Here is a 25,605-nt window from a genome sequence, read left to right on the forward strand (position 1 = left end):
CAATGTTTTTGAACCCAACCTCTGCAGTTCCACACCCACACCTTCTTCATAGATAGGGACTGAAGGGCTATTATACCATATAACTCCATGGGGCTGTGGGTATAAGTTGTGTAACTATAGCAGAAAGTATGGGCAAATGACACTTACAGCTATTATGTACAGGGTGATTATAATTAAAGTTAAATTTTCAGACTGCTGTAGAAATAACACCACTGGTCAGAATGATGTCAAATTGCAACAGAATATTATCGGAGAAGGGGGAAAACATATGGCAGAAGAAAAAAAAGTGTGAAAATTGATCAATAGATGGCACTGTATGTGTCAGAATATGTAAATGAAAACACCTGTCATGCGCACAACCCATTGAAGTTGGTATAAACACGCCAGGTACATGGCTTTTCTTCCTTTTGCATCTGCAACATTCGCCACGACTGTCTCAAGGCTGAATTGCGTTCTGCTTGTAAAACTGTACTACAAGAATGATGACTGTGCACGTCACTCTGCAAAAGTTCCAGACACTGAAGGGTTTGAAAAAAGGCATTGGTCCAATGACTGCCAAGGGTCTGGAGAAAATGATTCAGAAATTCGAAAAGACGGGTCTTTTGGTATGCAACCTGGTGGAGGGAGGAAACAAATTGATTCAACATAAATTGCCTGAACATTGGACGTACGCATGACCATAGTGCGTAAAATCCTATGAAACATCCTTCTTTGCTATCTATTCAAAATTACCCATGTGCATGAGTTGCTTCCTGTTGACCTGCCAACAAGAGAGACCTTTGCTTTACAATTTCTTGCTCACATGGAAGTGGACAATGATTGGCTGTGGAAGATTTTGTGGACAGACGAAGCCCACTTCCTTCTGACATGATTCATCAATACACAGAACTGTTGAATGTGGGGAACAGAAAATCCACACGCAAATCAACCAGTACCACTTCATCCTGAAAAGGTCACTTTGTGGTGCGGGTTTATGGCATCTTTTATCATGACAGGATATGTCAATACACAGAATTGTTGAATATGGGGAATAGAAAATCCACACACAAATCAACCAGTACCACTTCATCCTGAAAAGGTCACTGTGTGGTGCGGGTTTATGGCACCTTTTATCATAGGGCCATATGTTTTCAAAGAGACAGGTGGTTCTGGTCCTGTTACCTGTACTGTCACTGGTAAGCACTATGAGTGTCTTTTGTGCAATCACGTCATTCCAGCTCTCCAACAGCTTGGATTTGTGGATGGGATCATTTTTATGCAAGATGGGGCACTTCCGCACATTGCAAGTCCAGTTAAGCAGCTCCGGAAGCGCTGTTTTGAAAATGCTAGAATTATCAGCCACCATTTCTCTACAACCTGGCTGTCTCAATCACCTGATCTTAATCCATGTGACTTTTGGCTGTTGGGCTATATGAAAGATGTTGTGTTCAGTGTTCCAATTGCAAACTTAGCTGCATTGAAGGCACGCATTGTGCAACACATTCTGAACGTAACATTGGAAACACTTCAATCAGTTGTGGAACATGCTGTTTCTTGATTTCAACTTGTTGCAGAAAATGGTGGACAGCATAATGAACATGTTTTGCGCCTGTCACTTGGAAATTAATAATCTGATTTGATTGTAATTAATGCTTTTTATGTGGTTTTTGGCCTCCGGACAATTAAATACTGATGTGATTGATGCTTTTTATGCAGTTTTTGGCCTCAGGACAAATAAAAACCGATTTTTCCCATCCAACATGATATGGATAGACTTACGTAATTAACAGTACCACACCTGTACACCCATGCACCAGTTTGTTTGATGTCAAACGTACACCTTAGGCATTGTTGTGATTCATTTTATCACTTGTAGTCTACCACTATTAAATTATGATGCTTACAGCGCCATCTATTGCTACATTTTGTAACTATTTATATTTCTTCAGCCATATGTTTTCTTCGATAATATTCCATTGCAGTTTGACGTCATTCTGACCAATGGTGTTATTTCTTCAGTGGTTTGAAAGTTTAACTTTAATTGTATTCACCCTGTACATTGCCTACTAATCAGTCTCATTGCATACCTCCTCCATGAAGGTACTAGAAAAAAATTAGATATGCGAGAGCCGTAAATTAATATACTTAGTCAATTTCAGTTTGCATTTCAATAGGCTCTCACCACAAAACATTCTACTTTGCAATTAACAATCAGTATTCTCCTAGAGAATTTCAAATAATGTGGTATCAGAGTTCGTACTGGTAACTTAGTTTTCATCCTGTGTGATTGAAAGTATGTGAGTGTTGCATTAAAAGCCTCAAGGAGTATACGCAACAGCATCTTCAGAATGGGAAATAATAACTACATGTATACTACATGGATCAGTAAGTCCTGTCTTGTTATCATTGTATACAAATTATCTTCCCACAAAATTCCAAGAAGCAAAAATAGTTCTCATTACTTATGATGCAAGAATTGTAATTAAGCCTAATGGAGTAACTTTGACAGTTGAGAGGGAAAATAATATTTTGTTCGACATTAGGAACTGATGGTTTGCAAATGGATTGTCACTGAACTTAGATAAACTGGAATTCATGCAATTCGGTATTGCACAAATCCTTAAACCACCTTCAGAAATAATGTGTGAAGCTAAATCAATAAACAGAACAAAACATACTAAATTCTTAGCTGTTTATATTGGTAAGAACCCAAACAGAAAGACATGTGGTACACATCTTAGACATCTAAGCACTTTATGTTATGGATAATGTATGTCAAACAGTTGACTAAATTTTCTTATTTCCATCCACTAATGTTTATCACTTCATATTCTGGGGTAACGTGTCACTGACAAAACAAGTGTTTGTTGCACAAAAGTGTATAATAAGAATAATATGTAGTATGCTTTCTAGAACCTCACATAGGCATTTCATTAAACAGTTGGGCATACTGAAAACAACCTCAAGCACATTTACTCCCTTATGAAGTTTAATGTCAATAATGTGTCACAGTTTGAAAACTAGATCAAGCAAATTGTTTAAATGGTCACCCCATCATTGAGAAAGTGTTCTATAGTTGTAAAACAGACTCATTGTACATCATTGTGAGAGATCGCAATTATATGCAAATAACAAAACTAAACTCAACAATGTTGTAGAACCCTAACACCTCACTGAGCAAATAAGCAGTAACATAAATTGATATTCATGTTTGGTAAATTCTACAGTCATAGTGGTTTTTCAGCTCTGGCCTCTTTTTCACTTCACTTGAAGTCATCTAAGGTAGTAATGGAACAAACATACCCATCACAAGACCCATATGATTACAACATTGCGGTCTCTAATCTTGAACAAAGTGAGATTTACAGTGGCTTCTTTTATGCTGCCGAGCTGTCTGCTGTTTCTGACATAATATTGTAGACAATGTAGGTCTTGTTCTCTAGAGAATTAGCCATGGACCCAATTAATATAGGCAACAGATCCACTCAACATGACAGTAACCCCACATGAAACGGGTGATTCTGAATAAACCAGGTTAGGAAATACTCAGTCCAAAAGTAGTTCTCTATATAGGAGAGTATAGGCTAAAACCCGTTTTGATGTTGTGGCAGGTCTTAGTTTAACAGCCCACCTTTGGGAAAGTGTGCCATAAGCATGCCATGTCAATCAAGAGACAATTACAACAGAAGTATGCTAGATTCCTTCTTCCCTGTTCTGTATGCCAACAGGTATATGTTGTATTGTTGTGCAATGCTGACAGGCTTCGCTTCCCAATGCTGCGCTACAAACGCATGATGTACTTTCTCTTTAGTTATCCTATTTCCATTGGGCAAAATCACGTCTCATTTGTTGACTTGATGACCATTTATCTTCAACTAAGTTGTTACTTTTTGTTTAATCCTTCAACTGGTTGAAAATCATGCCTCATAAAAATTGACTTTAGTTATCAGATTATCATCCATCAATGACACCCGTTGCTGAGTGTAATTCAATGTCTTCAGTTTTCATGGTGGTATTAATTCAATTCTTTAAGCATTAAAATCTGTCTTCACGCTTTTCTCCTTCATGTTTTAAAAAGATTTCACTTTGTCTATAGTACATGACTGTCAGGGCACACAAAATTTTCTGCCTTTTTTCCAATAACTTCTATTGCCATCTTACATGAAATTTATTTGGTGCTATCTACTTCAGTCATTATTGATTTATTCCCTTAAATTGGTTGTGCTTCATTTCTATTGGATTCCTGTTTCATAACTTTTACTCCTGCAATTCATCACATTTTTTAAATTACGCTTTACTTCAGATCCAGGACTGAGTAAATGTGTTAATATGTCCCATACCATTGTAATTTTTCTTTTAGAATTAATTGTAGATTTTGGTACTTCATACACCCAAAATCCAGTTATGGAATAACAACGATATGGAAAAGTTTGACTGCTAGAAATATTTCAGCTTTTGGAGAAACAAAGTCCTTCTCTGGAAGTAGAAAACTGAAACACACACACTCACACACAAACAAAAAAACACAAACACAGCAAGTACTTTTAGGAATTAAGGCACATAAGACCTGAGCAGCAATCTATATAAGATAGGAAGTGAGTGTAAGGTGTGGGGTGGAGGGATAGCAGCATAGGTGTGAGGGGAAGATCTAGTCCTCCTTTGTGGGCTTGCAGAGGTGGGTGGGAATGGGTTAGGGCTGCAACGTGCAGTATCTGAGGGCTGTGGTGGTGGTGATGATGGTGGTGGTGGTGTTGTTGTTGGAGGGGGGGGGGGGGGGTGTCTTTTCCTCTTCTCTACGACCCTCCTCTCCCTTTCCCCCTCCCCATTCTCCCCACCCAACACCCAACACAGGCCTCTAGATGCTGCACCTCTTGTCCACTCCAGGCCTCTTCATTACCAACGAGTGAGGTAGCACAGTTGTTAAATTACTACTCTCACATTTAGGAGTGAGTCAGTGCAAATTTCCGCTGGCCATTCAGATTTAGATTTTCCATTATTTCCCTTAATAGTTCAAGGCAAGTGTTGGGATGATCCTTTGAAAAGGAGTAGCCCGATTTCCTTCCATATGCTTTCATAATCCGAGCATGTGTTCTGTCTCTAATGAAAGCATTAAACTCCGATCTTCCTTCTTCCTTCCTTCCTTACCCCCCAATACCTACCATAGCTAGGTTGCTGCTTGCATCAGCCGCAGTTGCAGTTCAGCCTTAGGGCCTGGAGGCAGAGTGGCTGTGTGTGTGTGTGTGTGTGTGTGTGTGTGTGTGTGTGTGTGTGTGTGTGTGTGTGTGTAAAAGCTAAAATATTTCTACAGAATTTATCTTCTTTAGAAATATTAGAAATAAAGAATAAAAGTATGAGATTAAAAGAACTGATGATATTTTGAAAAGGATAGGTTGCTACTCACTGTACAACGGAGATGTTGGGTCGCAGATAGGCACAGCAGAAAGACTGTCAACACATTTGACCACTGTCTGTATCTGCTGAGGCCAGCTGCGCATGATGGGAGAAGCACTCTGGGTGGTGGGGGTTAGGAGGAGGTTGGGGTGAGGAGTTGGATAGCAGGGTAGGGATGGGGGATAGTAAAATGCTGCTTGTGGGAGCATACGAGGGCGAGGTGGAGGAAGGGTATGGCAGCTAGATGCACTCAGTGGGTTAGATGGAGGGCAGGGAAGGGAGGGGGGCAGGGGGGCCAGTGGAAAGGGAGAGAAGTTAAAAGACTGTGGGTGCATTAGTTGAACAGAGAGCTGTGTAGTGCAACATAGGATATATTGCAGGGAGAGCTCCTGCCTGTGCATTTCAGAAAAGATGGTGTTGGTGGGAAGGATCCAGATGGCACAGCTGTGAAGCATTCATCATTTTAGACTGCTTCACAGTGAGTTCTCTCTCTCTCTCTCTCTCTCTCTCTCTCTCTCTCTCTCTCTCTGTGTGTGTGTGTGTGTGTGTGTGTGTGTGTGTGTGTGTGTGGGTGGGTGGGTGGGTGGGTGGGTGCGCGCGCGCGCACGCGTGTGTTGTCTAATTCAGAAGAAAGCACTTTTGGCTGAGAGCTGTCTTGTTTGTCAGTCGTTTTGTTGTGCCTGTCTGTGTTTCAACATCCATGCTATATGGAGAGTAGCAATCTATCCTTTTCATAATATTGCCATTATTCCATCCTGGATTTTCCATTGTTAGATTAAATAAACTGGTAGACTTATTACGTCATTCTTCACCTTAATAAAAATATAGAACTTATGTTAAGAACTTTTTAAAGTCGTATCATCCATATAGAATCTTGAACTCTGTAGCTGTTATCCAATGAAAAGTAGTTGAGGAAGACTGCAACTAGGTTGATTGGGGCCCTGAAGCTATGACTAGCAAATCAAATTGTCTGCACAGGCTGCAAACTGCCCCATCACCTCTGAGTAACTTAAAACAATAGTGAAACAAATTCGTATTAGTAAAAACATAAAATGAAATACAAAATTTTTCACTTTAGCACAGTTGATTGATTTATAAGCAGCCCAGAACAATATTTAGTTCCACTTTTAACAATTTTTGTTTAACCCTGATATATATCAACATGCATTCTGTACATTCAAATCTTTTACAACAAAACTGTAAAAAACCTTCAAAGTTGCACAGAAGTTTGTTGTTATTGACTGATGACTAATTTCAGACCTTTTTAGTCCATTTTCTTTCAAATCAGCCACTTAAGTTGTACAATAACATCTGTTATGTTGAACGCTGGCTACACTATTTGTGTGTATCTGTGGGCGCCCCTGTGCGACTGTGCTGTGCTGCAATCTACAATCAGCATCCCCCCCAATCCCACACGCAGACACGTATTCGAGATCCCCCCCCGAATCCCACACGCAGACACACATGCGTAAACATGTGTGCACGTGCTTTGGGACCAGCATTCACATGTAATTCAGTGTTGTTGTATAGCATTCACATGTAATTCAGTGTTGTTGTATGACATGGATGATTTGAAAGAAAACGGACTGAAAATGTTCAAAACTAGTCATCAGTTATTAAAGACAACCTTCTGTGCAACTCTGACTTTGTTACAGTTTTGTTAAATCATTTCAAGTTGCTACTTGTTGTTGTCCAGCATGCTGAAAGCAAGCAAAAGCAAATCTGTTAGAACAAATTTCCCACAGACCAGTCGTTTGGCCTAATTAAAGATTGGTCACATGCAGGCAAAGCACTGTGGTGCTCGCTTTCACTTTTGTACTTAGTTTAACAACTCTTCAACAACTGAGCCTGGTGAAATTCTGACCCGTTTTGTCACACGAGAGAGAGGTCTGTTGAATCTCTCAGAAAATCGAGCGATTTACTTCCAGTACACTGTTCTGCATATTATTCGAGCTTTTATTCAATCTGCCCATTCTTTTTTTGAGTAATAATTTTCAAAAATGTTCTTGAATTTGTATCACACATTGCATTAAGGATCACATTATGCTAACATCTTGAAAAATATGACAGTAATATCTTTCTAAACTGAAGATACTGACCTTTTTTTAATGGAAAATTATGTTTTTATACTTTACATGCAATGATCCTCAACAGTTTATCTATTTTTCTATGCAGGTAATTGGTCTTGGAGAATGGGACTCTGAGTAATCCATATGTGCTTCTTGGTGTAATAATTATCACTGGTGTCTGTGAATTTGCATCATATGTGGTGTTGAAGGCCACATTGTGCTACCATCTTGAAAAATGTGGCTAGACTATATTAGTAAACTAAAAATACTATAACTGTCAACTTACTTAGGAAAAATTGTTTTTTGTTTATGTTTAAGTGGTTCCTATCTGTTCATTTATTTTTCTAAGCAGGTAATTGGTCTGGAGAACTGGGCTCTGAGTAACCCAAACTTGCATTCAAGCATATTAGAATCGACAATGGGAAATCCACCATGTGTTATGTTTCGATTTGCTATAGGAGTGACAGTCTACTTGGTGATTTATGTGTTGCAGGTATGTAATATTATTTGATGATGATGAAACTGTAAGAAATAAGATGTGGAAATACTGATACAACAAAGAACTGCTAATTATCTTGTGTTTCGTAAAAGGTGATCTACACACGTTACTACTGAAGGCTCTCCTCTTGGTTTATTCATCAGAAGAGATATATACAGCGCCCTTCTCAGAAACAGAGGACACTATCTTATGTCCTAATTCCAAAGTGAAATATGGGCCACCCCATTCAAAGTTCTGACTATCACAGGGTCTACTGTATAAACACTGTAGCAAAGCCATTAGCACACTTGCTGCTCACTCCAAAGGTCCCATCGCAACTGACTCAAACCAGGCCTGTGCCAGTGTATACTCTGAATTCTGGCATCATCTTGTCAGAGGGTACTACTGATGACAAATGCCTTCTGGTTAGTGGCACCAAAGTGTTTGATTGTAATCGTGCATCAGGTATTTGGTTCCCGTACTGATGTTGGGTTGCATCACTACATCCCATATGCCCCAAGTAGCAACTGGTGGGGGAGAATGAACAGATGGTGCATCATCTGGAAGAACTGGGAAAGGCGACGGGTCAGTGTCCATGGGTGTTGCTAAGGAATGCCGAGACAGGAGGAGGTCCCCCTGCGGGTTCGGGGGTAAGAATAGGCCCGCGGTATTCCTGCCTGTCGTAAGAGGCGACTAAAAGGAGTCTCAAACGTTTCGGCCTTCTGTGATGGTCCCCTCTTGGGTTTGACCTCCTTTTTTCTTCCAAATTTCCGTCGTCAGTGCGTGCCATTTGGGGAAGGACACCTTACGTGGTGTTTTTGTATTGGTCCATCATGCTCCACCATCTTGCATGTTACCTATTGTCGTGTGGGGGGGGACTACGCCCAACATCTTCTGGGTGGTCTCCTTCTCGCCTTGTGCGCACTCTTCTTCTTAGCGCCTACGACAACTGTGGACCCTTTAAACACCTAAAATCCAGCACGGTAGCCAGTCCGTTGTGGTGGGGTCGTCATGTACCCTCTTGGTGGTAGCCCCCTGACCACGCAGGGATCGCACTACAGATGCCTGAGCTGTTTCCTCCCCATGCATGCCAAGGAGTATGTGCCCATCTTGTCTGGGGCACGGGGACTCCGGGCAACGGGATATCGGCCAGGTACCCGTTGCTTTGGCTGGGTGGCGCCCTTGGGGAGAGCCCTCGTTCGGAGTAGGTAGCATCTGGGCGGATGTGGCGCAATGAAGCGCAATAAATCACATCAAGCTGGTGGTCGCACGGCCACCAGCGTCTCTAAGCGAGGTAGAGTCGACTTCGATGCCGCGCAGTATGACCCTCAGACGTTCCCCTCGTTGGCTGCGCCATGGGAGGGACGCCGATCTAGTGCCAAGCGGGAGCCTTACGTACCGCAATACCTTGTCTGCAGCAGGACTGATGGTGACTCCTTTCTTCCGACGAAGCCTATGTTTTTTGTGGAACACCTGGAGGATAAGTTTGGGGAAGTGGCGGGGTTGTCAAAAATGAGGAATGGGTCCATCCTCCTCAAGACGTCCTCCCCAGCCCAGTCACGAGCGTTGCTCTTGTGTGATAAGCTGGGTGACGTCCCTGTTACCGTCACTCCCCACAGTAGCTTAAATATGGTCCAGGGGATTATTTACCATCGTGACCTCTTGTTGCAATCCGATGACGAGCTGAGAGCCGACTTGGAACGACGTGGTGTGCATTTTGTCCGTCGTGTCCATCGAGGACCCAAGACAAACAGGGTGGCCACCGGTGCCTTTATCTTGGCCTTTGAGGGTGATGTCTTGCCCGAGAAGGTCAAGGTGATGGTTTACCGTTGCGACGACAAGCCATACGTGCCTCCCCCGATGCGGTGCTTCCAGTGCTGGAAGTTTGGGCATATGTCCTCCCGTTGCCCATCCAGCGCTACATGTCGAGATTGCGGACGCCCCTCTCATCCTGATTCTCCATGTGCACCTCCGCCTGTATGTGTTAACTGTGGGGAGCACCACTCTCCATGCTCGCCGGATTGCCCCGTTCTTCATAAGGAGCAGAAGATCATGGAATGTAAGACCCTGGACCGGCTTACTTATCGAGAGACTAAACAGAAATATGAAAGGTTGTATCCTGCTTCCCTTCGAACATCTTATGCTGCAGCCACGTTATCGTCGCCCGCACGAGCGACTGTTGTCGCTTCATCTGTGCCGCCTTCAGTGGGCCCTCGGGGCCATGTATCTCTGTCTGCCCCCCTCGTGCCTGGGGGCAAGCCTTCCTCTCTTGCCCCCTTAGCAGTTGGGGGCAAACCCTCTTCTGTCGCTCCCCCCAAGCTTACTTCGGGAGTGACATCTGCTCCACAACCGGGAGGCTCGATTCCTCCCCCTCCTTCTCCGGCGGCGTTGCCTCCGCCGGTTCCTCTCTCGCGGAAGGGGTCCCTCGGGGCTCTCCCTTCCTCCGTTTCTTCTCCTTCCCAGCCAGATGTCAGCCAGTGGCTGAAGGTTCCGCCACCTGCTGGTCGTAGGGCTTCTGCGTCGTCGTCAGCCTCCGACGCTCCTTCAGAGAAGCTCTCCCAGCCCTCTCACCCTAAGGGCAGACGCGAGAAGAAGGAACGGAATGTGTCCAAGAAGAAGGACGCTCCGGCGGTTTCAGCACCGCCTGCTGTACATAGTCCTGGCTCCGGGGATGAGGTGGAGATCCTCGCCTCTGCCGCGGATCTCGCCCTCACGGAACTCTTAGGGGCCTCTCCTATGGACTCAGCTGACTCTCCCCCAGTGGCGGCGGTTGGCTCTGAAGCGCTGTCTGCCTCTTAGTCGCATTCACGCCCTCCCAGTCCCTTCCTGCTTCCATTCTCCAATGGAACTGCGGCGGTTATTTCCGCCACCTGCCAGAACTCCGGATGCTTCTGAGTGATTCCCCTGTTCTCTGCATTGCTCTGCGGTTATCGGGGATACTATAAGAACCGTGCTGCCTGTCAACGAGCGTCAGGTGGGGTTTGCCTCTTTGTTCACCACTCTGTCTGTAGCTCGCCAGTACCCCTTCAGACGCCTTTAGAGGTAGTTGCTGCCTGGGTTGAGCTCTCGCCGGCTATTACTGTTTGCTCTGTTTACATTCCTCCGGATGGGGAGCTCCCCCGCCATGTCTTGGCTGCGCTGCTGGCTCAACTCCCGCCACCATTGCTGCTTCTGGGCGATTTCAATGCCCACAACCCTCTATGGGGTGGGACTGCCTCTGATGACCGCGGTCGGGCCGTGGAGCATGTGTTGGCTCAGCTCGACCTTAGCCTCTTGAACACCGGTGCTCCCACACATTTCAGTGTTGCCCATGGCTCGTTCTCGGCCATCGATCTCTCTCTTTGCAGCCCCGGACTTGTCCCATCCCTCCACTGGAGGGTGCACCCTGACCTGTGCGGTAGTGACCATTTTCCCATCTATTTGTCACTACCCCAGCGTCGTTCTTCTGGGCGCCTGCCCCGCTGGGCTCTCCACAGGGCAGACTGGCCGGCTTTTACTTCTGCTGCTGTCTTTGCGTCTCCCCCACAGGGTGACATTGACGAGGTGGTCCATGTTTTAACCACATCCATAATTTCAGCGGCCGAGGCTGCCATCCCCCGATCTTCTGGCCTCCCTCGGAGGAAGGCTGTACCCTGGTGGTCGCCGGAGATTGCTGAGGCTATTCGCGACCGTAGGCGGGCTCTCCAGCGTCATAGGCGGCACCCGTCTCTGGAGACCCTCATCGCCTTTAAGAGGCTCCGTGCCTTCGCCCGTCATCTTATTGCACGGCGTAAGCAGGAGTGCTGGGAGCGGTATGTTTCCTCCTTGGGCTCCCGTGTCTCCCCGTCGCTCGTGTGGTCCCGGATACGGCGGATTTATGGCCACCAGATCCCTGCGGGTGTCCCTGGGATCTCTTTGGACGGCGCTGTGTGCACGGACGCTGCCGCCATTGCTGAACACCTTGCTGCGCACTTCGCTAAGAGCTCTGCGACTGCAACTTATCCCCCCGCCTTTCGCTCTCTCAAGGAGCGGGCCGAGCAGACGCCATTATCGTTCCACACGCGTCGTTCTGAAACTTACAATGCTCCTTTCAGCGAGAGGAAATTCCTCGCTGCCCTCGCCGATTGCCCTGATACAGCACCAGGACCGGACCGCATCCACGCACAGATGCTGAAGCATCTCTCCAGGGACTGCCAGCGACACATTCTCGCGATATTTAATCGCATTTGGAGCGAAGGCGTGTTCCCGTCGCAATGGCGAGAGGGTGTTATTGTCCCCATCTTGAAGCCTGGTGCGGACCCACTGGCGGTGGACAGCTATCGTCCCATTACCCTCACAAACGTTTTGTGCAAATTGCTCGAACGTATGGTGGGGCGGCGTTTGTGTTGGGTCCTTGAGTCGCGCGGTCTCCTCGCTCCATCCCAGGGTGGCTTCCGTCGGGGCCGGTCTGCAGTGGACAATTTGGTGCGGCTGGAATCTGCTGTCCGTACGGCTTTTGCCCGACGTCAGCATCTTGTTGCTGTATTTTTCGATCTGCGGAAGGCGTATGACACCACATGGAGGCGTCACATCCTCGCCACGTTGCATGGGTGGGGTCTTCGTGGTCGGCTCCCGGCTTTTCTTCAAAGTTTTTTATTCCGCCGCTCTTTCCGGGTGCAAGTCGGTGCCACCTCTAGTTCCTCTTATATACAGGAAAATGGGGTCCCGCAGGGCTCGGTGTTGAGCGTCTCCTTATTTTTAGTGGCCCTTAATGGTTTGGCTGCAGCAGTGGGGTCGTCGGTGTCTCCTTCTTTGTATGCCGACGACTTCTGCATCTCATTTAGCTCCACGACTACGGGAGTCGCCGAACGCAGGCTGCAAGTCGCCGTTCGCAAGGCAGCATCATGGGCTCTGACTCATGGCTTTCAGTTCTCTGCTGCCAAGACTCGAGTAATGCACTTCTGCAGGCGTCGGACGGTCCACCCTCATCCTGAACTTTACCTCGACGGCCACCTGCTTGAAGTGGTGGACACTTGCCGCTTCTTGGGACTCGTGTTTGATGCCCGGCTCACATGGGTTCCTCATATTACTCAGCTGAAGCAAAAATGCTGGCGGCACCTCAACGCCCTCCGCTGCCTTAGCCACACGTCTTGGGGTGCGGATCGCTGCACGCTGCTGCGATTGTACAGAGCCCTTGTGCAGTCCCGGCTTGATTATGGGAGCCTGGCCTATGGGTCTGCGTCCCCCTCAGTGTTGAAGTTGTTAGACCCCATACACCACTGTGGGGTTAGGCTTGCCACTGGCGCTTTTCGCACCAGCCCCGTGGATAGTCTACTGGTGGAGGCCGGGGTTCCCCCGCTGCGGATTCGCCGCAATCGTCTGCTCGTCGACTATGCTGTCCACGTTCATTGCTCGCCAGATCATCCCAATCGTCGCCTGCTTTTCCCTGCTATGGTCCTCCATCTGCCCGAACGGCGACCTAGGTCTGGGCTTTGCATAGCTGTCCGTGTCCAGTCCCTGCTGTCAGAACTGGGGTCATTCCCTCTTCTGCCTCCCTTCCGGGTCCGTACACCTACGCCTCCCTGGTGTTTGTCCCGGCCGTCAGTCCGTCTGGATTTGGCACAGGGACCTAAGGACTCGGTTCCGCCTGTGGCCCTCCGTCGCCGTTTTCTTGCGCTCCTCGAATCATTTCCGGGCTGTGAGCCTGTCTACACGGATGGTTCCCTGGTTGATGGTCGCACTGCCTACGCTTTTGCTCACGCTGCCCATGTTGAGCAACGCTCCTTGCCGGCTGGCTGCAGTATTTTTACTGCAGAGCTGGTGGCAATCTTGCGCGCTCTTGAGCATATGCGTTTCTGCTCAGGTGGGACCATCGTCATCTGCAGTGACTCCCTGAGCAGCCTTCAGGCCATCGACCGCTGCTATCCCTCCTCTCCTCTGGTGTCCTCCATTCAGGAGACTGTTTCCGCCATTGCCCGTTCTGGTCGTTCGGTGGTCCTGGTTTGGACGCCCGGTCATGTTGGCATCCCAGGGAACGAACGTGTAGACAGGCTGGCCAAAGGGGCGATCGACGCCCCGGCTTTGGAGATCGGCCTTTCGGCTCACGACCAGCAGCTGGTGTTGCGCCGTAAGCTGAGTGGGATGTGGGCTGCTGAGTGGCGTGGCATGACAGCCCCGAATAAACTGCGGGCTGTCAAGGAGACGACCGATGTGTGGCGTTCCTCCCTGCGGGCTTCTCGCAGGGACTCGGTAGTCCTGTGTCGGCTGCGCATCGGCCATACATACCTGACGCACGGCCATCTGTTGCGTCAGGAGGATCCCCCCTTGTGTCGGTGTGGGTCCCGGCTGACGGTCGGCCACATTTTGCTGGAGTGTCCTCGACTGCGCACACTCCGGCAATCTTTTAATCTCCCGGGCACTTTGGCTTTGGTTTTATCTGACGATGCCTCCATGGCTGATGACGTTTTAAATTTTATCCGTGGTAGTCCGTTTTATGGTTCGATTTAGGGAGGTCCTGCACCTTTCCCTTTCTGTGTCTTTTGTCCTTGTGTCTGTTGCTGTTCTGGTGTGCCGTGAGATGGTTGACTCTTTCCCATTTTTGTTCTCGTGGTCAGTCAACCAGTCTCCGGCCATCTTCCTTTCTTCTGTTTCTTTCTGTCTGGTGTTCCTCTGTCCTGTTCTTGTTTGTAGTGTTTGTTGCTGCATTTGTGTTCTTTTAGCGCCTGGGGGGACGTCTCCTCCCCCTTTGGTTTTTACCTGCTCCGTCGATTTTGGGCTCGCCTGATTTTGGAATGGGGGACTGATGACCTTCGCTGTTTAGTCCCCCTTAAACATACCAACAACCACCACCACCACCACAGGAGGAGGGTTGGTGGTAGATGCGTGAGACACCATGGGACTGGTTGGTCCACCAAGCTCAGAGGAATAGGTGGCTGCTGACCAGGATGGCATAGGCAAAGTTAATTTCAATGCCATCACAGAAGTGCATTGATAGAAGCCACACTATACATCATGACCTGCAGTGCACAGAGGTCATCCCATGGACGCATGTTGAATGGTGCGAGACTTGAGAGCCTTACACCTGGGTGCCCACCTGGAAGAGGGAGGCCTCGGTTGTGGTGTGCACTGACAGTGGTTGCAGCGTATCCAAGAAGGTCATGCCAGTCATGCAGCCACTCCACTAGACTGCAGCCCGTGGACAGTGTGGCCCTGTAAGTTGCTAGAAAACTGCAGAGGATGTTAGGTCCTGTTGAAGCATGTGAAAAGGTGTGGTGCACAGGTGTTCGGTCCCATAACAGGTACATAACCATTCAAAGTTATTAGAGGTAAATGCCATTCTGTTAACAGAAACTAAATTTCTTGGATTGCCTTCAAGGGCAATAATTTTTTTCGAGGCTGTGATAGTAGCTTCAGTAGTAAACTGAGTCATGTGGAAGGGAAGTCAGAAAAGGGATTAATTATGACTAATCACATGAAGCCCAGAAAAGACCAGCAAAATCTGCCCCACAGTGCTGGTCCAGGAAGAGCTGGGGAGGTGCAGCTTGATGGGTGTGAGTGGCAGAACATTGGTGGACCAGGCCCACATGTCAGAGTCAGTATCTGGCCAGAATACATGTTGCCCCAGCAAACTTTTCATCTGGGTCATGCCCGAATGGGCAATGTGCAGGAAGTGCAACACTTTTGACTGACAAGAGGAAGGAAGCAGGATGTGGGTGTGCTCCTCATCCGAGACCCAAATCAAACCTCTTTGTTTTAGTGTAGTGTAGTACATGCTGCAGTGGCCCATGGAGATGAACTTCAGGCCTGGGAGTAGGGTCTAGTCACCCATGTTGCACAAATTGAGTGATGAAATGCCATATGAGGTTCTTGCTGGTGGCAGCAGTTACATTACATGATGTTAAGAGAAGTCATCAAATCCAGATATGAATTAAGTTGGAAACACATCAATTCATATTGGTCAAAGATGGGTCAGGTCCTATGGGGCACCGGGACAGCACATCATCATTTATGTGTAATGTTGCTGCTTGATAGTGGATATAATATTGAAAGTTAAACAAGTACAGCATCCAGCACTGGAGGCAATGGATGGTTTAGTCTGGTAAGCAATGCTTTGGGCGAATGACGATGAGCAATATGTGATTACCCATGACAAGACATAATTTATGTCCATAAAGGAATTTTTAAACTTCTGAAGTGCATAAATGATAGCAAGAGTCTTCCACTCCATTGAAGAGTAGCATTGCTGAGGAGCAAATAAGGTCTTGAAGAATACACACTAGGACAGTCAGTGCAGTCTGCCTATTTATGGGACAGGAGTGTACCAATACTGTGGGGCATGTATCAGTTTGTTACTACTAACAGAGGCAAACCAGAGCTGAATGTCGTTGAACATGCAATCTTTTAAAACGTGGAAAGCTAGTTGGCAGCACGGTGATCATTTGAAACCTGTGCCCTGGCATCATAATTGGTTCAGTGGGTGGGATTCTGTTAGGTTTGCAGTGAATCAAACGTAACGGTTGATCTTACCCAGAAACATTTGTATGTATATTTTATTCATGAGGTGCCACATTTTATCAATAGCCACCACATAATCCATTGGTTGCAGTCCATTTGCCAAGAGTTTAAACTATAAATATGTCAAGGAAGGTTGCATGAAAGAACACTTGCTGATTTTCAGAATGAAAGCTTGAAGTTGTGTAGGTGATCCTGTTGAGCTGTACCTGTGATCAAAATATTGTCAATGCTGTGCCGTAGGTGGGAATACCTTGTAATAATTGATCCATGAAATGTTGGTATTTGGCAGTGGCTAAAGAGATTCTGAAAGGTAATCAGTTATAACGGTAGGGGCATAGGGCATATTTTAGTCCAAGCTCAGCGGACAGAGACAGTGGTCATGCGTGCTTGTGTAAATGTGTATTTTCTTCTACGTCTACATCTACATCCATACTCCGCAAGCCACCTGACGGTGTGTGGCGGAGGCTTCTTTGGGAGGCCTTTTGGCTGAAAGCTGAAATGTATTACAGTTTTTTCCTGTCTGTGACAGGAGGTGAGTAGCCATCTATTCATTTAATAATATTGTTGATATGTAGTACTAGGTAAGCTTTTGACACTGCATTCAAGGGGATTAGAAAACATGCCTCTAGGAGGTCAGTTATGTCAAATAAAGTGCCATGGTCTAATTTTGCAAAGATTTCGTCCATGGTCAGTATATGGTAAGTTTTCACTTTAGCTTGTGCTCCCAACTTAAGAAAGTAGATTGGTTTAGCAAGGCTTGTGCCTGTGCAAACATTTGAAATTGCAATTCTTACTTAATTCACGTAGATTGGTGGTCCACTCTGCATAATATTGGTTGAGGCCCTTTTTTCACTGCCAAAATGCTAACCTTGCTGCAATAACATATTTTTGTTGTCAAAAAATGTTTTTGTGATAAAGCAAGTATTGTAGACAACTCAAGATCTGCCAGATTAGTTAATGAGTCCGTTTTCTGTATTAGGTGATGCAACTTGGGATTTCATGACAAGAACATGGCCTTTTGGCTTTCTGAGTTAGAAGCGAGACAAGCCAAAAACTATAACTACAATTATCAGAAGTATCCCTCTCTTCATGTTGTTCACTAGATGGTGGAAAATCTGTAAATGCAGGTGGTGCGGGAGTCATTTCTGTGAATTTGTTGAGCTTACACTGCACCTGTAATATAGCTGTCATTAACTCCTGATATTTGGGGTTTGTGTTAGTCGTCGTAAGTGTTTCATGGTTGAAAATCCACACACTTCATAATTACAGAAATGTTCAAGGTCTGATTTGCATGTGACATGGGTCATAAGTTGTTGACACATTTGTGAAAGATGATGTACACACACTGCCAAGAAGGGGTGACACTATATATATGTTGCTCCTAGGAAACAGTGCAAGCTATGTTAAGACTGTATTCTACAGGAAATTCTGGCTTATACCATACCAAAGCTCTCGCTATGACAAACTGAGTCCGCATTGTAAACACCTTAGTCAATCTGAAAACACATTCACTTTCACTCCACAGATCATGTTACACCTGTCTTAGACCCATCCGGTGCTGGCTTATAAGTCAAATTCTGCCAAGGTTTTGTAGAGGGTGTTCTCGATTACAAGCACCCAGTGGGTAGCAGCATCACAGTGGTTGACAGTGATGTTGCACCAGGTATTTGGTTTCATAATGACATTGTGTGGCACCACTACACTGTGTATAAATAATAATAATAATAATTCCCGTGGAGGCCCGGGAAAAGAATAGGCCTCCGGTATGTTCTGCCAGTCGTAAAAGGCGACGAAAAGAACAAACCACTAATAGGGCTAACCCCCCTTTTAGTGTGATTAGTTGGTTCAGGACAGAACTAAAGAAGCCTCGGACAAGCGCCGTCATGGTCGGGGACGACGCTTGAACCCTATGCCTGTCCACAATGGTAACGACACTGCTAGCCAACTGGAAAATGATTCAAATCCAAATAGAGGTGTTTTGCAGGATATGCTTCCTGCAACCACCCTAGAAGGAAAACAAAGACAGAGGATGAGATGGTCAGATGAAGTTAATCGACACCTCATGTTCTGTTATTACCAAGCAACAAATCTAGGAACCAACACAACTGGATACAGATCACAAGTATACACAACATTTATTACCAGATACCCAGAATTAAAATTTTTAACAGAACAACGACTAGCTGATCAGATCCGTGTAATAATCAAAAATAACAGGATACCCCAGTCAGAATTAGAAAACATCAAACAACAAGTACAACAAATACTGGAACAAAATAATGTGCAATCAGAAGAAGAAGAAAATACAGTAATGGACTCAAACATCCCAGAGCAAACAAATAAAGAACAACACGCATCAATTAAACAGTCAAAGGAAAACGAAATCTTAAGACAGCCACCAGAACAAGCACAAATAGAACACGAAGTGACACACATGTTAGATATAGAAGAAAAATTTCAGCTGACATATATAGAATACAAAGACACAAATACAGTCATTAGACCATTCTTGCATAGACCGCCAAATAACCCACAAGTCGAAACTACAATAAAAACTATCAACACAATCATACACAACAAAATAAATGAAAACACAACTATGGAAGAGTTACAACTACTGGTTTATATAGGAGCACTCACTTCACTAAATATACACACTAGGCAGAGATCAGAACCAACCAACACACAGAAGAAACCCATAAAACCAGCATGGCAACACAGGCTACAGATCAGAATAGAAAAACTGAGAAAAGACATCAGACGGCTAACACAATTTATAAGAAATGAAATGTCAGAAAAAAAACGAAAAAGGTTAGGTAAAATCTCACAACAAGAAGTGATAGAGCAATTAGATGAAAAGAAGCAGAAATTACAAGCATTAGCCAAACGACTTAGAAGATACAAAAAAAGTGAAAATAGAAGGAAACAAAACCAAACATTCAACACAAACCAAAAGAAATTTTACCAGACAATAGATAACACACACATTAAAATAGACAATCCACCAAACATAGAAGACATGGAACACTTCTGGAGCAACATATGGTCAAACTCGGTACAACATAACAGGCATGCATGGTGGATACAAGCAGAAACAGATACATACAAGATGATACCACAAATGCCTGAAGTGATAATTTTGCAACATGAAGTCACCCAAGCAATTAATTCTACTCACAATTGGAAAGCCCCCGGAAAAGATAAAATAGCAAATTTCTGGCTAAAGAAATTCACCTCAACATATTCACATCTAACTAAATTATTTAACAGTTACATTGCAGACCCATACACATTCCCTGATACACTTACACATGGAATAACTTATCTGAAACCTAAAGATCAAGCAGACACAGCAAACCCAGCTAAATATCGCCCCATAACATGCCTACCAACAATATACAAAATATTAACTTCAGTCATTACACAGAAATTAATGACACATACAACACAGAACAAAATTATAAATGAAGAACAAAAAGGCTGTTGCAAAGGAGCACGATGATGTAAAGAGCAACTGATAATAGATGCAGAGATGACATATCAAGCTAAAACTAAACAAAGGTCGCTACACTATGCATACATTGATTACCAAAAAGCTTTTGATAGTGTACCCCACTCATGGTTACTACAAATATTGGAAATATACAAAGTAGATCCTAAATTGATACAGTTCCTAAACATAGTAATGAAAAATTGGAAAACCACACTTAATATCCAAACAAATTCAAATAATATCACATCACAGCCAATACAGATTAAGCGTGGAATATATCAAGGAGACTCATTAAGTCCTTTCTGGTTCTGCCTTGCTCTGAACCCACTATCCAACATGCTAAATAATACAAATTATGGATACAATATTACTGGAACATACCCACACAAAATCACACATCTGCTATACATGGATGATCTAAAACTACTGGCAGCAACAAATCAACAACTCAACCAATTACTAAAGATAACAGAAGTATTCAGCAATGATATAAATATGGCTTTTGGAACAGACAAATGTAAGAAAAATAGCATAGTCAAGGGAAAACACACTAAACAAGAAGATTACATATTGGATAACCACAGCGACTGCATAGAAGCGATGGAAAAAACAGATGCCTATAAATATCTAGGATACAGACAAAAAATAGGAATAGATAATACAAATATTAAAGAAGAACTAAAAGAAAAATATAGACAAAGACTAACAAAAATACTGAAAACAGAATTGACAGCAAGAAACAAGACAAAAGCTGTAAATACTTATGCTATACCAATATTGACCTACTCATTTGGAGTAGTGAAATGGAGTAACATAGACCTAGAAGCACTCAATACACTTACACGATCACAATGCCACAAATATAGAATACATCACATACATTCAGCAACTGAAAGATTCACATTAAGCAGAAAGGAAGGAGGAAGGGGATTTGTCGACATAAAAAAACCTACATTATGGACAGGTAGACAATTTAAGAAAATTCTTTATAGAACGAGCAGAAACTAGCAAAATACACAAAGCAATCACTCATATAAATACATCGGCTACGCCACTGCAATTTCATAACCACTTCTACAACCCTTTAGATCACATAACATCAACAGTTACGAAGAAAGTAAATTGGAAAAAGAAAACACCACATGGCAAGCACCCGTATCATCTAACACACATCGATCAAGACGCATCCAACACATGGCTAAGAAAAGGCAATATATACAGTGAGACGGAAGGATTCATGATTGCAATACAGGATCAAACAATAAACACCAGATATTACAGCAAGCATATTATTAAAGATCCCAATACCACAACAGATAAATGCAGACTTTGCAAACAACAAATAGAAACAGTAGATCACATCACAAGTGGATGTACAATACTAGCAAATACAGAATACCCCAGAAGACATGACAATGTAGCAAAAATAATACATCAACAGCTTGCCTTACAACATAAACTTATAAAACAACATGTTTCCACATACAAGTATGCACCACAAAATGTACTGGAGAACGATGAATACAAATTATACTGGAACAGAACCATTATAACAGATAAAACAACAGCACATAACAAACCTGACATCATACTCACCAATAAGAAGAAGAAATTAACACAACTAATCGAAATATCCATACCCAATACAACAAATACACAAAAGAAAACAGGAGAAAAAATTGAATAATACATCCAACTGGCTGAGGATGTCAAGGACATGTGGCATCAGGATAAAGTTGTCATTATACCAATTATACTATCAACTACAGGAGTTATACCACACAATATCCACCAGTACATCAATGCAATACAGCTACATCCAAACTTATATATACAACTACAGAAATCTGTGATTCTTGATACATGTTCAATTACCCGAAAGTTCCTAAATGCAATATAACACATACCATACAGTTAAAAGGAAGTGACGCTTGATCAAGGTCCGCGTCACTTTCCATTTTTAACCAGACGTAACGTCTGAGAAAGTAAAGAAAGAATGAATGATAATAATAATAATAACAACAACAACAACTAAAATGCATCTGTTGCAATATTTGAAGAGTCAGACACAGTAGAACTATCCTTACCATTCTGCCTTTTGTGACCTGCAATTATAATATGATGTCACTGGCATTTGCATTTTGTATATTAAATTGAAATATTGTATGTGATAATATAATTTGGAATATTTTTGTGATTGATTATCAAATATTAACTTTTTTTTACAGTGGTTATTTGCCACAACAATCTATGAAAGATACATCAAGAATGCAGTTCAAGAATTTGTGGATCTCTGTTCTATGGCTAATATAAGTGTCTTCATTCTTGCTTCAGAGAATTATGGCTTCTATGTGCATGGAAGGTAGTATTTATATTGTCATTATCATCTAAAGTAATATTAGTGTGTAAATTGTGGGTCACAGGTAGTATACACATGTGGAAAATATGTATTGATAAGAATTTGCTGGGTCAATACAGATAAGACCAAAATTCCAAAGTCATTGTCCATCTCCCGTCATTTTCTACTGTTTTTTAGCAATTGAAATTTTCAGTGTGGGGATGTGAAGTAAAATGAATAATTTGATTACAATTATTGTATTAAAGGAATCTGTCCAGATTTCAGACACTATCCTAATTTGTGCCTCAAAAAATCTTTAAATACATTTGAAGTATAATACAGAAAGACAGGTGGCTACATAAACAAAAATGCGGTTGACTCAGGCTTTACTGGTTTATAAATGCTGTAACAAGAAAATGGACCAAGAAATGCAGATGCTAAAGAATACTGACAGCAGCAAATATCTTAAACTGCCAGATACCATTTTAATGAAATTAATCAATTTTTGAAAGTGTGGTGTGATTGGATACATAAAAAGAATCTACTCATCAAGTGGCAGCAGGAGGGTTTGGAAAAGTCACTGAGAGCCCTGGGTCAGGGGAGACCTACTGGATAGAGAGGGAAGAAAGTCTGATTGCTGGGGACTGCACTGGATAAGATTAGAAAATGTGAGAGCTGAAAGGTGGAAGAAAGGGTGTGCAGTACGAAGATTACTGCCAAAACATAATGCATAAGTTAATAAGAGCAAAAACCTAAGAGTATTAACACATACAATGTGCTTAACTTTCTGCTCTTATTAACTTGTACATGATGTTTTGACAGTAATTTCTGTGTTGCATATCGCCCTATCTCCCACCTTTAATCTCTTAGGTTTTCAAATCTCATCCAGTGCAGTCCCCAACAATCAGTTTTTCCTTTTCATCTCATCTGGTCAATCTATCCTGGCTCAGGGTTCAAGGCAACTTTTTTGAACTCTCCACATTTCCTAAACCTCACTAGTCCTTTTCCTTCACCTCTCTTCTTTCCCCTTCAACCCTTCTGCCAGACGAAGGAGCCACTGACTCCGAAATCTTGCAAAGTTCTATGCCTTTCAATATATGTACCCCTGCGGCCACTTGGTGAGGAGTTTTTTTATCTATCCTATTACATTAGATAACATCAGAAATAATCAGTTATTGATAATATAATGTAAATGAATAAATAAAACATCTACTCACCAAGCAGCAGAAGGGGAACATACACACACACACACACACACACACACACACACACACACACACACAAAAGGATTTAACTTTTACATGCTTTCGGAGCCAGTGGCTCCTTTGTATGGCAGAAGAGTTGAAGGGGAAAGAAGTGGGGCGAAGGAAAAGGACTGGAGTGGTTTAGGGAAAGGGGTACAGTTCAGAAAAGTCACCCAGAATCCCAGGTCAGGGAAGATTTACTGGATGGTTCTGGAGGACTTTTCTCCTTCCCCTTCAACTTTTCTGCCAGAATAAGAAGAAGCCACTGGCTCCAAAAGCTTTTAAAAGTTAAATCCCTTTGTGTATGTGTTCCCCTGCTGTCATTGGAGAGAAGATTTTTTTATCTATCAGTTACATTAGATATCATTTTAATAATTGTATTCAGATTTAAATGAGAAGTCATTGTTTGTGGAGACTACAATGCAGATTTTTTGTCAGATGACATTGATTGAGGGCACTTGGTTGGTGATGTCCATATTTATACATATGGCACATGAAAATACCTAAAACTAAGACCTAAAACCGTGTTTATGTCCTGGGTATACACAGTTGCAGCACATTACTGCACTTCCCAATCAATTCAGTTCAGCTGCATCTGATCTTTGTGTGGTTCCCAGTCATAGAAACAAACAAATCAACCTCCTGTTCTATTTTGCACATTTCCACTCAGTATCAGCTAAAGGAATAATTTTCAGGGTTAACTGATCACTTAGAAAGTACTAATTGCCCAAAAGTGAGCAGTAATAGTAATATGTGGTATTCACTTGTGATCATCATGTTGATCTCTCTTCAAGGAGTTAGGCTTTTTAACTGCACAATGACATTGCATATATTCAGTAATGAAGTGCATCGTAAATAATCCATCATGATATCTATACCTACAACACTAGAAGGAAAAATTACCTTTATTATCCATTATTAAAGCTGTGAGTGGTTCAGAAAGGAGTTCAATACACAGCAACAAAAATGTTTGATCATTTGCCCAATGTCATAAAATGTGTAACAGGTAACAAAGCAAGTTGTAAATCTAACCTAAAATCATTTGTCTTGGACAACTCCTTGTATACCATGTACAAATTTCTATTTAGAAATTGGTAGCCTTTTAAAAAACTAGTTTTTAAATGTAGTGGCCTGGGTAGGTCTAAAAAGTAATGTTCTCATTAATGATGTATACGTATCTTGTAAATTGACTAATTCCCCTTTATCTCAATAAAAGGATCATTCAAATGATCTACAGAACATGTAACTAACAAACTCTCTCCCTGCCTCCCCCCCCCCCCCCCCTCTCTCTCTCTCTTACACACACACACACACACACACACACACACACACACACACAAACTACATTCTGCTGACTATTTATTGATTCATTTGACCACACAGTGACACAACATGCTGCTGAATATATCATGCTTAACTTCAATTGCAGCATCCCACCCTTTTATCTAACTCCTACCAGAATTACTTGCCTTGCAAAAATGGAATCTGGGATGTTGTGCAGATAGGGTATGGCTACAGGTCACAGGATGTCATTCATGTAGTTCACGCTGAGTGCAGTGCTCTGGACATTCACCAACTGTGATTTGTGATTGTACCCAATAGCACCCCTTACCAGAAGGCCTGGAGTTGGCACTGTATCTTGTGCAAATTCAGTCCTTCCTGTCTGTGGCGAATCAAAAGGCAGCCATCATTTTGGAACAAATAGAACCTGGATTCATCTGGACTGTCAGCCCTGATAGTGTACGATGTGTTACACTGTTTCACTGTTGTGCCAGAGCTGAGGAGGAAACAGATCTATCCTGCAATGCCATTTGAATGAGGTGTCAATCTTCTCAAGGGACGATCTGAATGGTGCAATCTGACCCATCTGTTCGTGTTCTATGGCCTTCTGTGAAGTATTCTGTGAACATCCGTTGCTCTGACAAAACACTTTGTCCCACACAAGCAGCAATTTCCTGGATGGATGCATCACATTCTCTTATGCCTATAATGTGCCCTCTTTCAAACTAACTGAGTTGATGGTACGGTTCGTGCATACGCTTGCGAGGCATCCAACATGTCTGCTCCACTACCTTTGGTTTATAGTGACAACAAGAGCTGCAGGCACATTTTACTGGTACGTGGTGTTGCGCAGTATTATC

General features: G+C 43.5%; 1 protein-coding gene across 1 annotated transcript in view; it reads left to right on the forward strand.

Moving 5' to 3' along the window:
- The window catches only part of LOC124798347 (meckelin), a 197,893-nt gene that overhangs the window by 121,867 nt on the left and 50,421 nt on the right, over nt 1-25,605 (forward strand). Inside the window, exons 10-11 of the mRNA XM_047261705.1 lie at nt 7,792-7,932; nt 22,111-22,244. Coding sequence (XP_047117661.1) covers nt 7,792-7,932; nt 22,111-22,244 — 275 coding nt within the window. The remainder of the gene's footprint in view (nt 1-7,791; nt 7,933-22,110; nt 22,245-25,605) is intronic.

The sequence above is a fragment of the Schistocerca piceifrons genome, chromosome 5 (assembly GCF_021461385.2).
Source record: "Schistocerca piceifrons isolate TAMUIC-IGC-003096 chromosome 5, iqSchPice1.1, whole genome shotgun sequence".
Taxonomy (NCBI): domain Eukaryota; kingdom Metazoa; phylum Arthropoda; class Insecta; order Orthoptera; family Acrididae; genus Schistocerca; species Schistocerca piceifrons.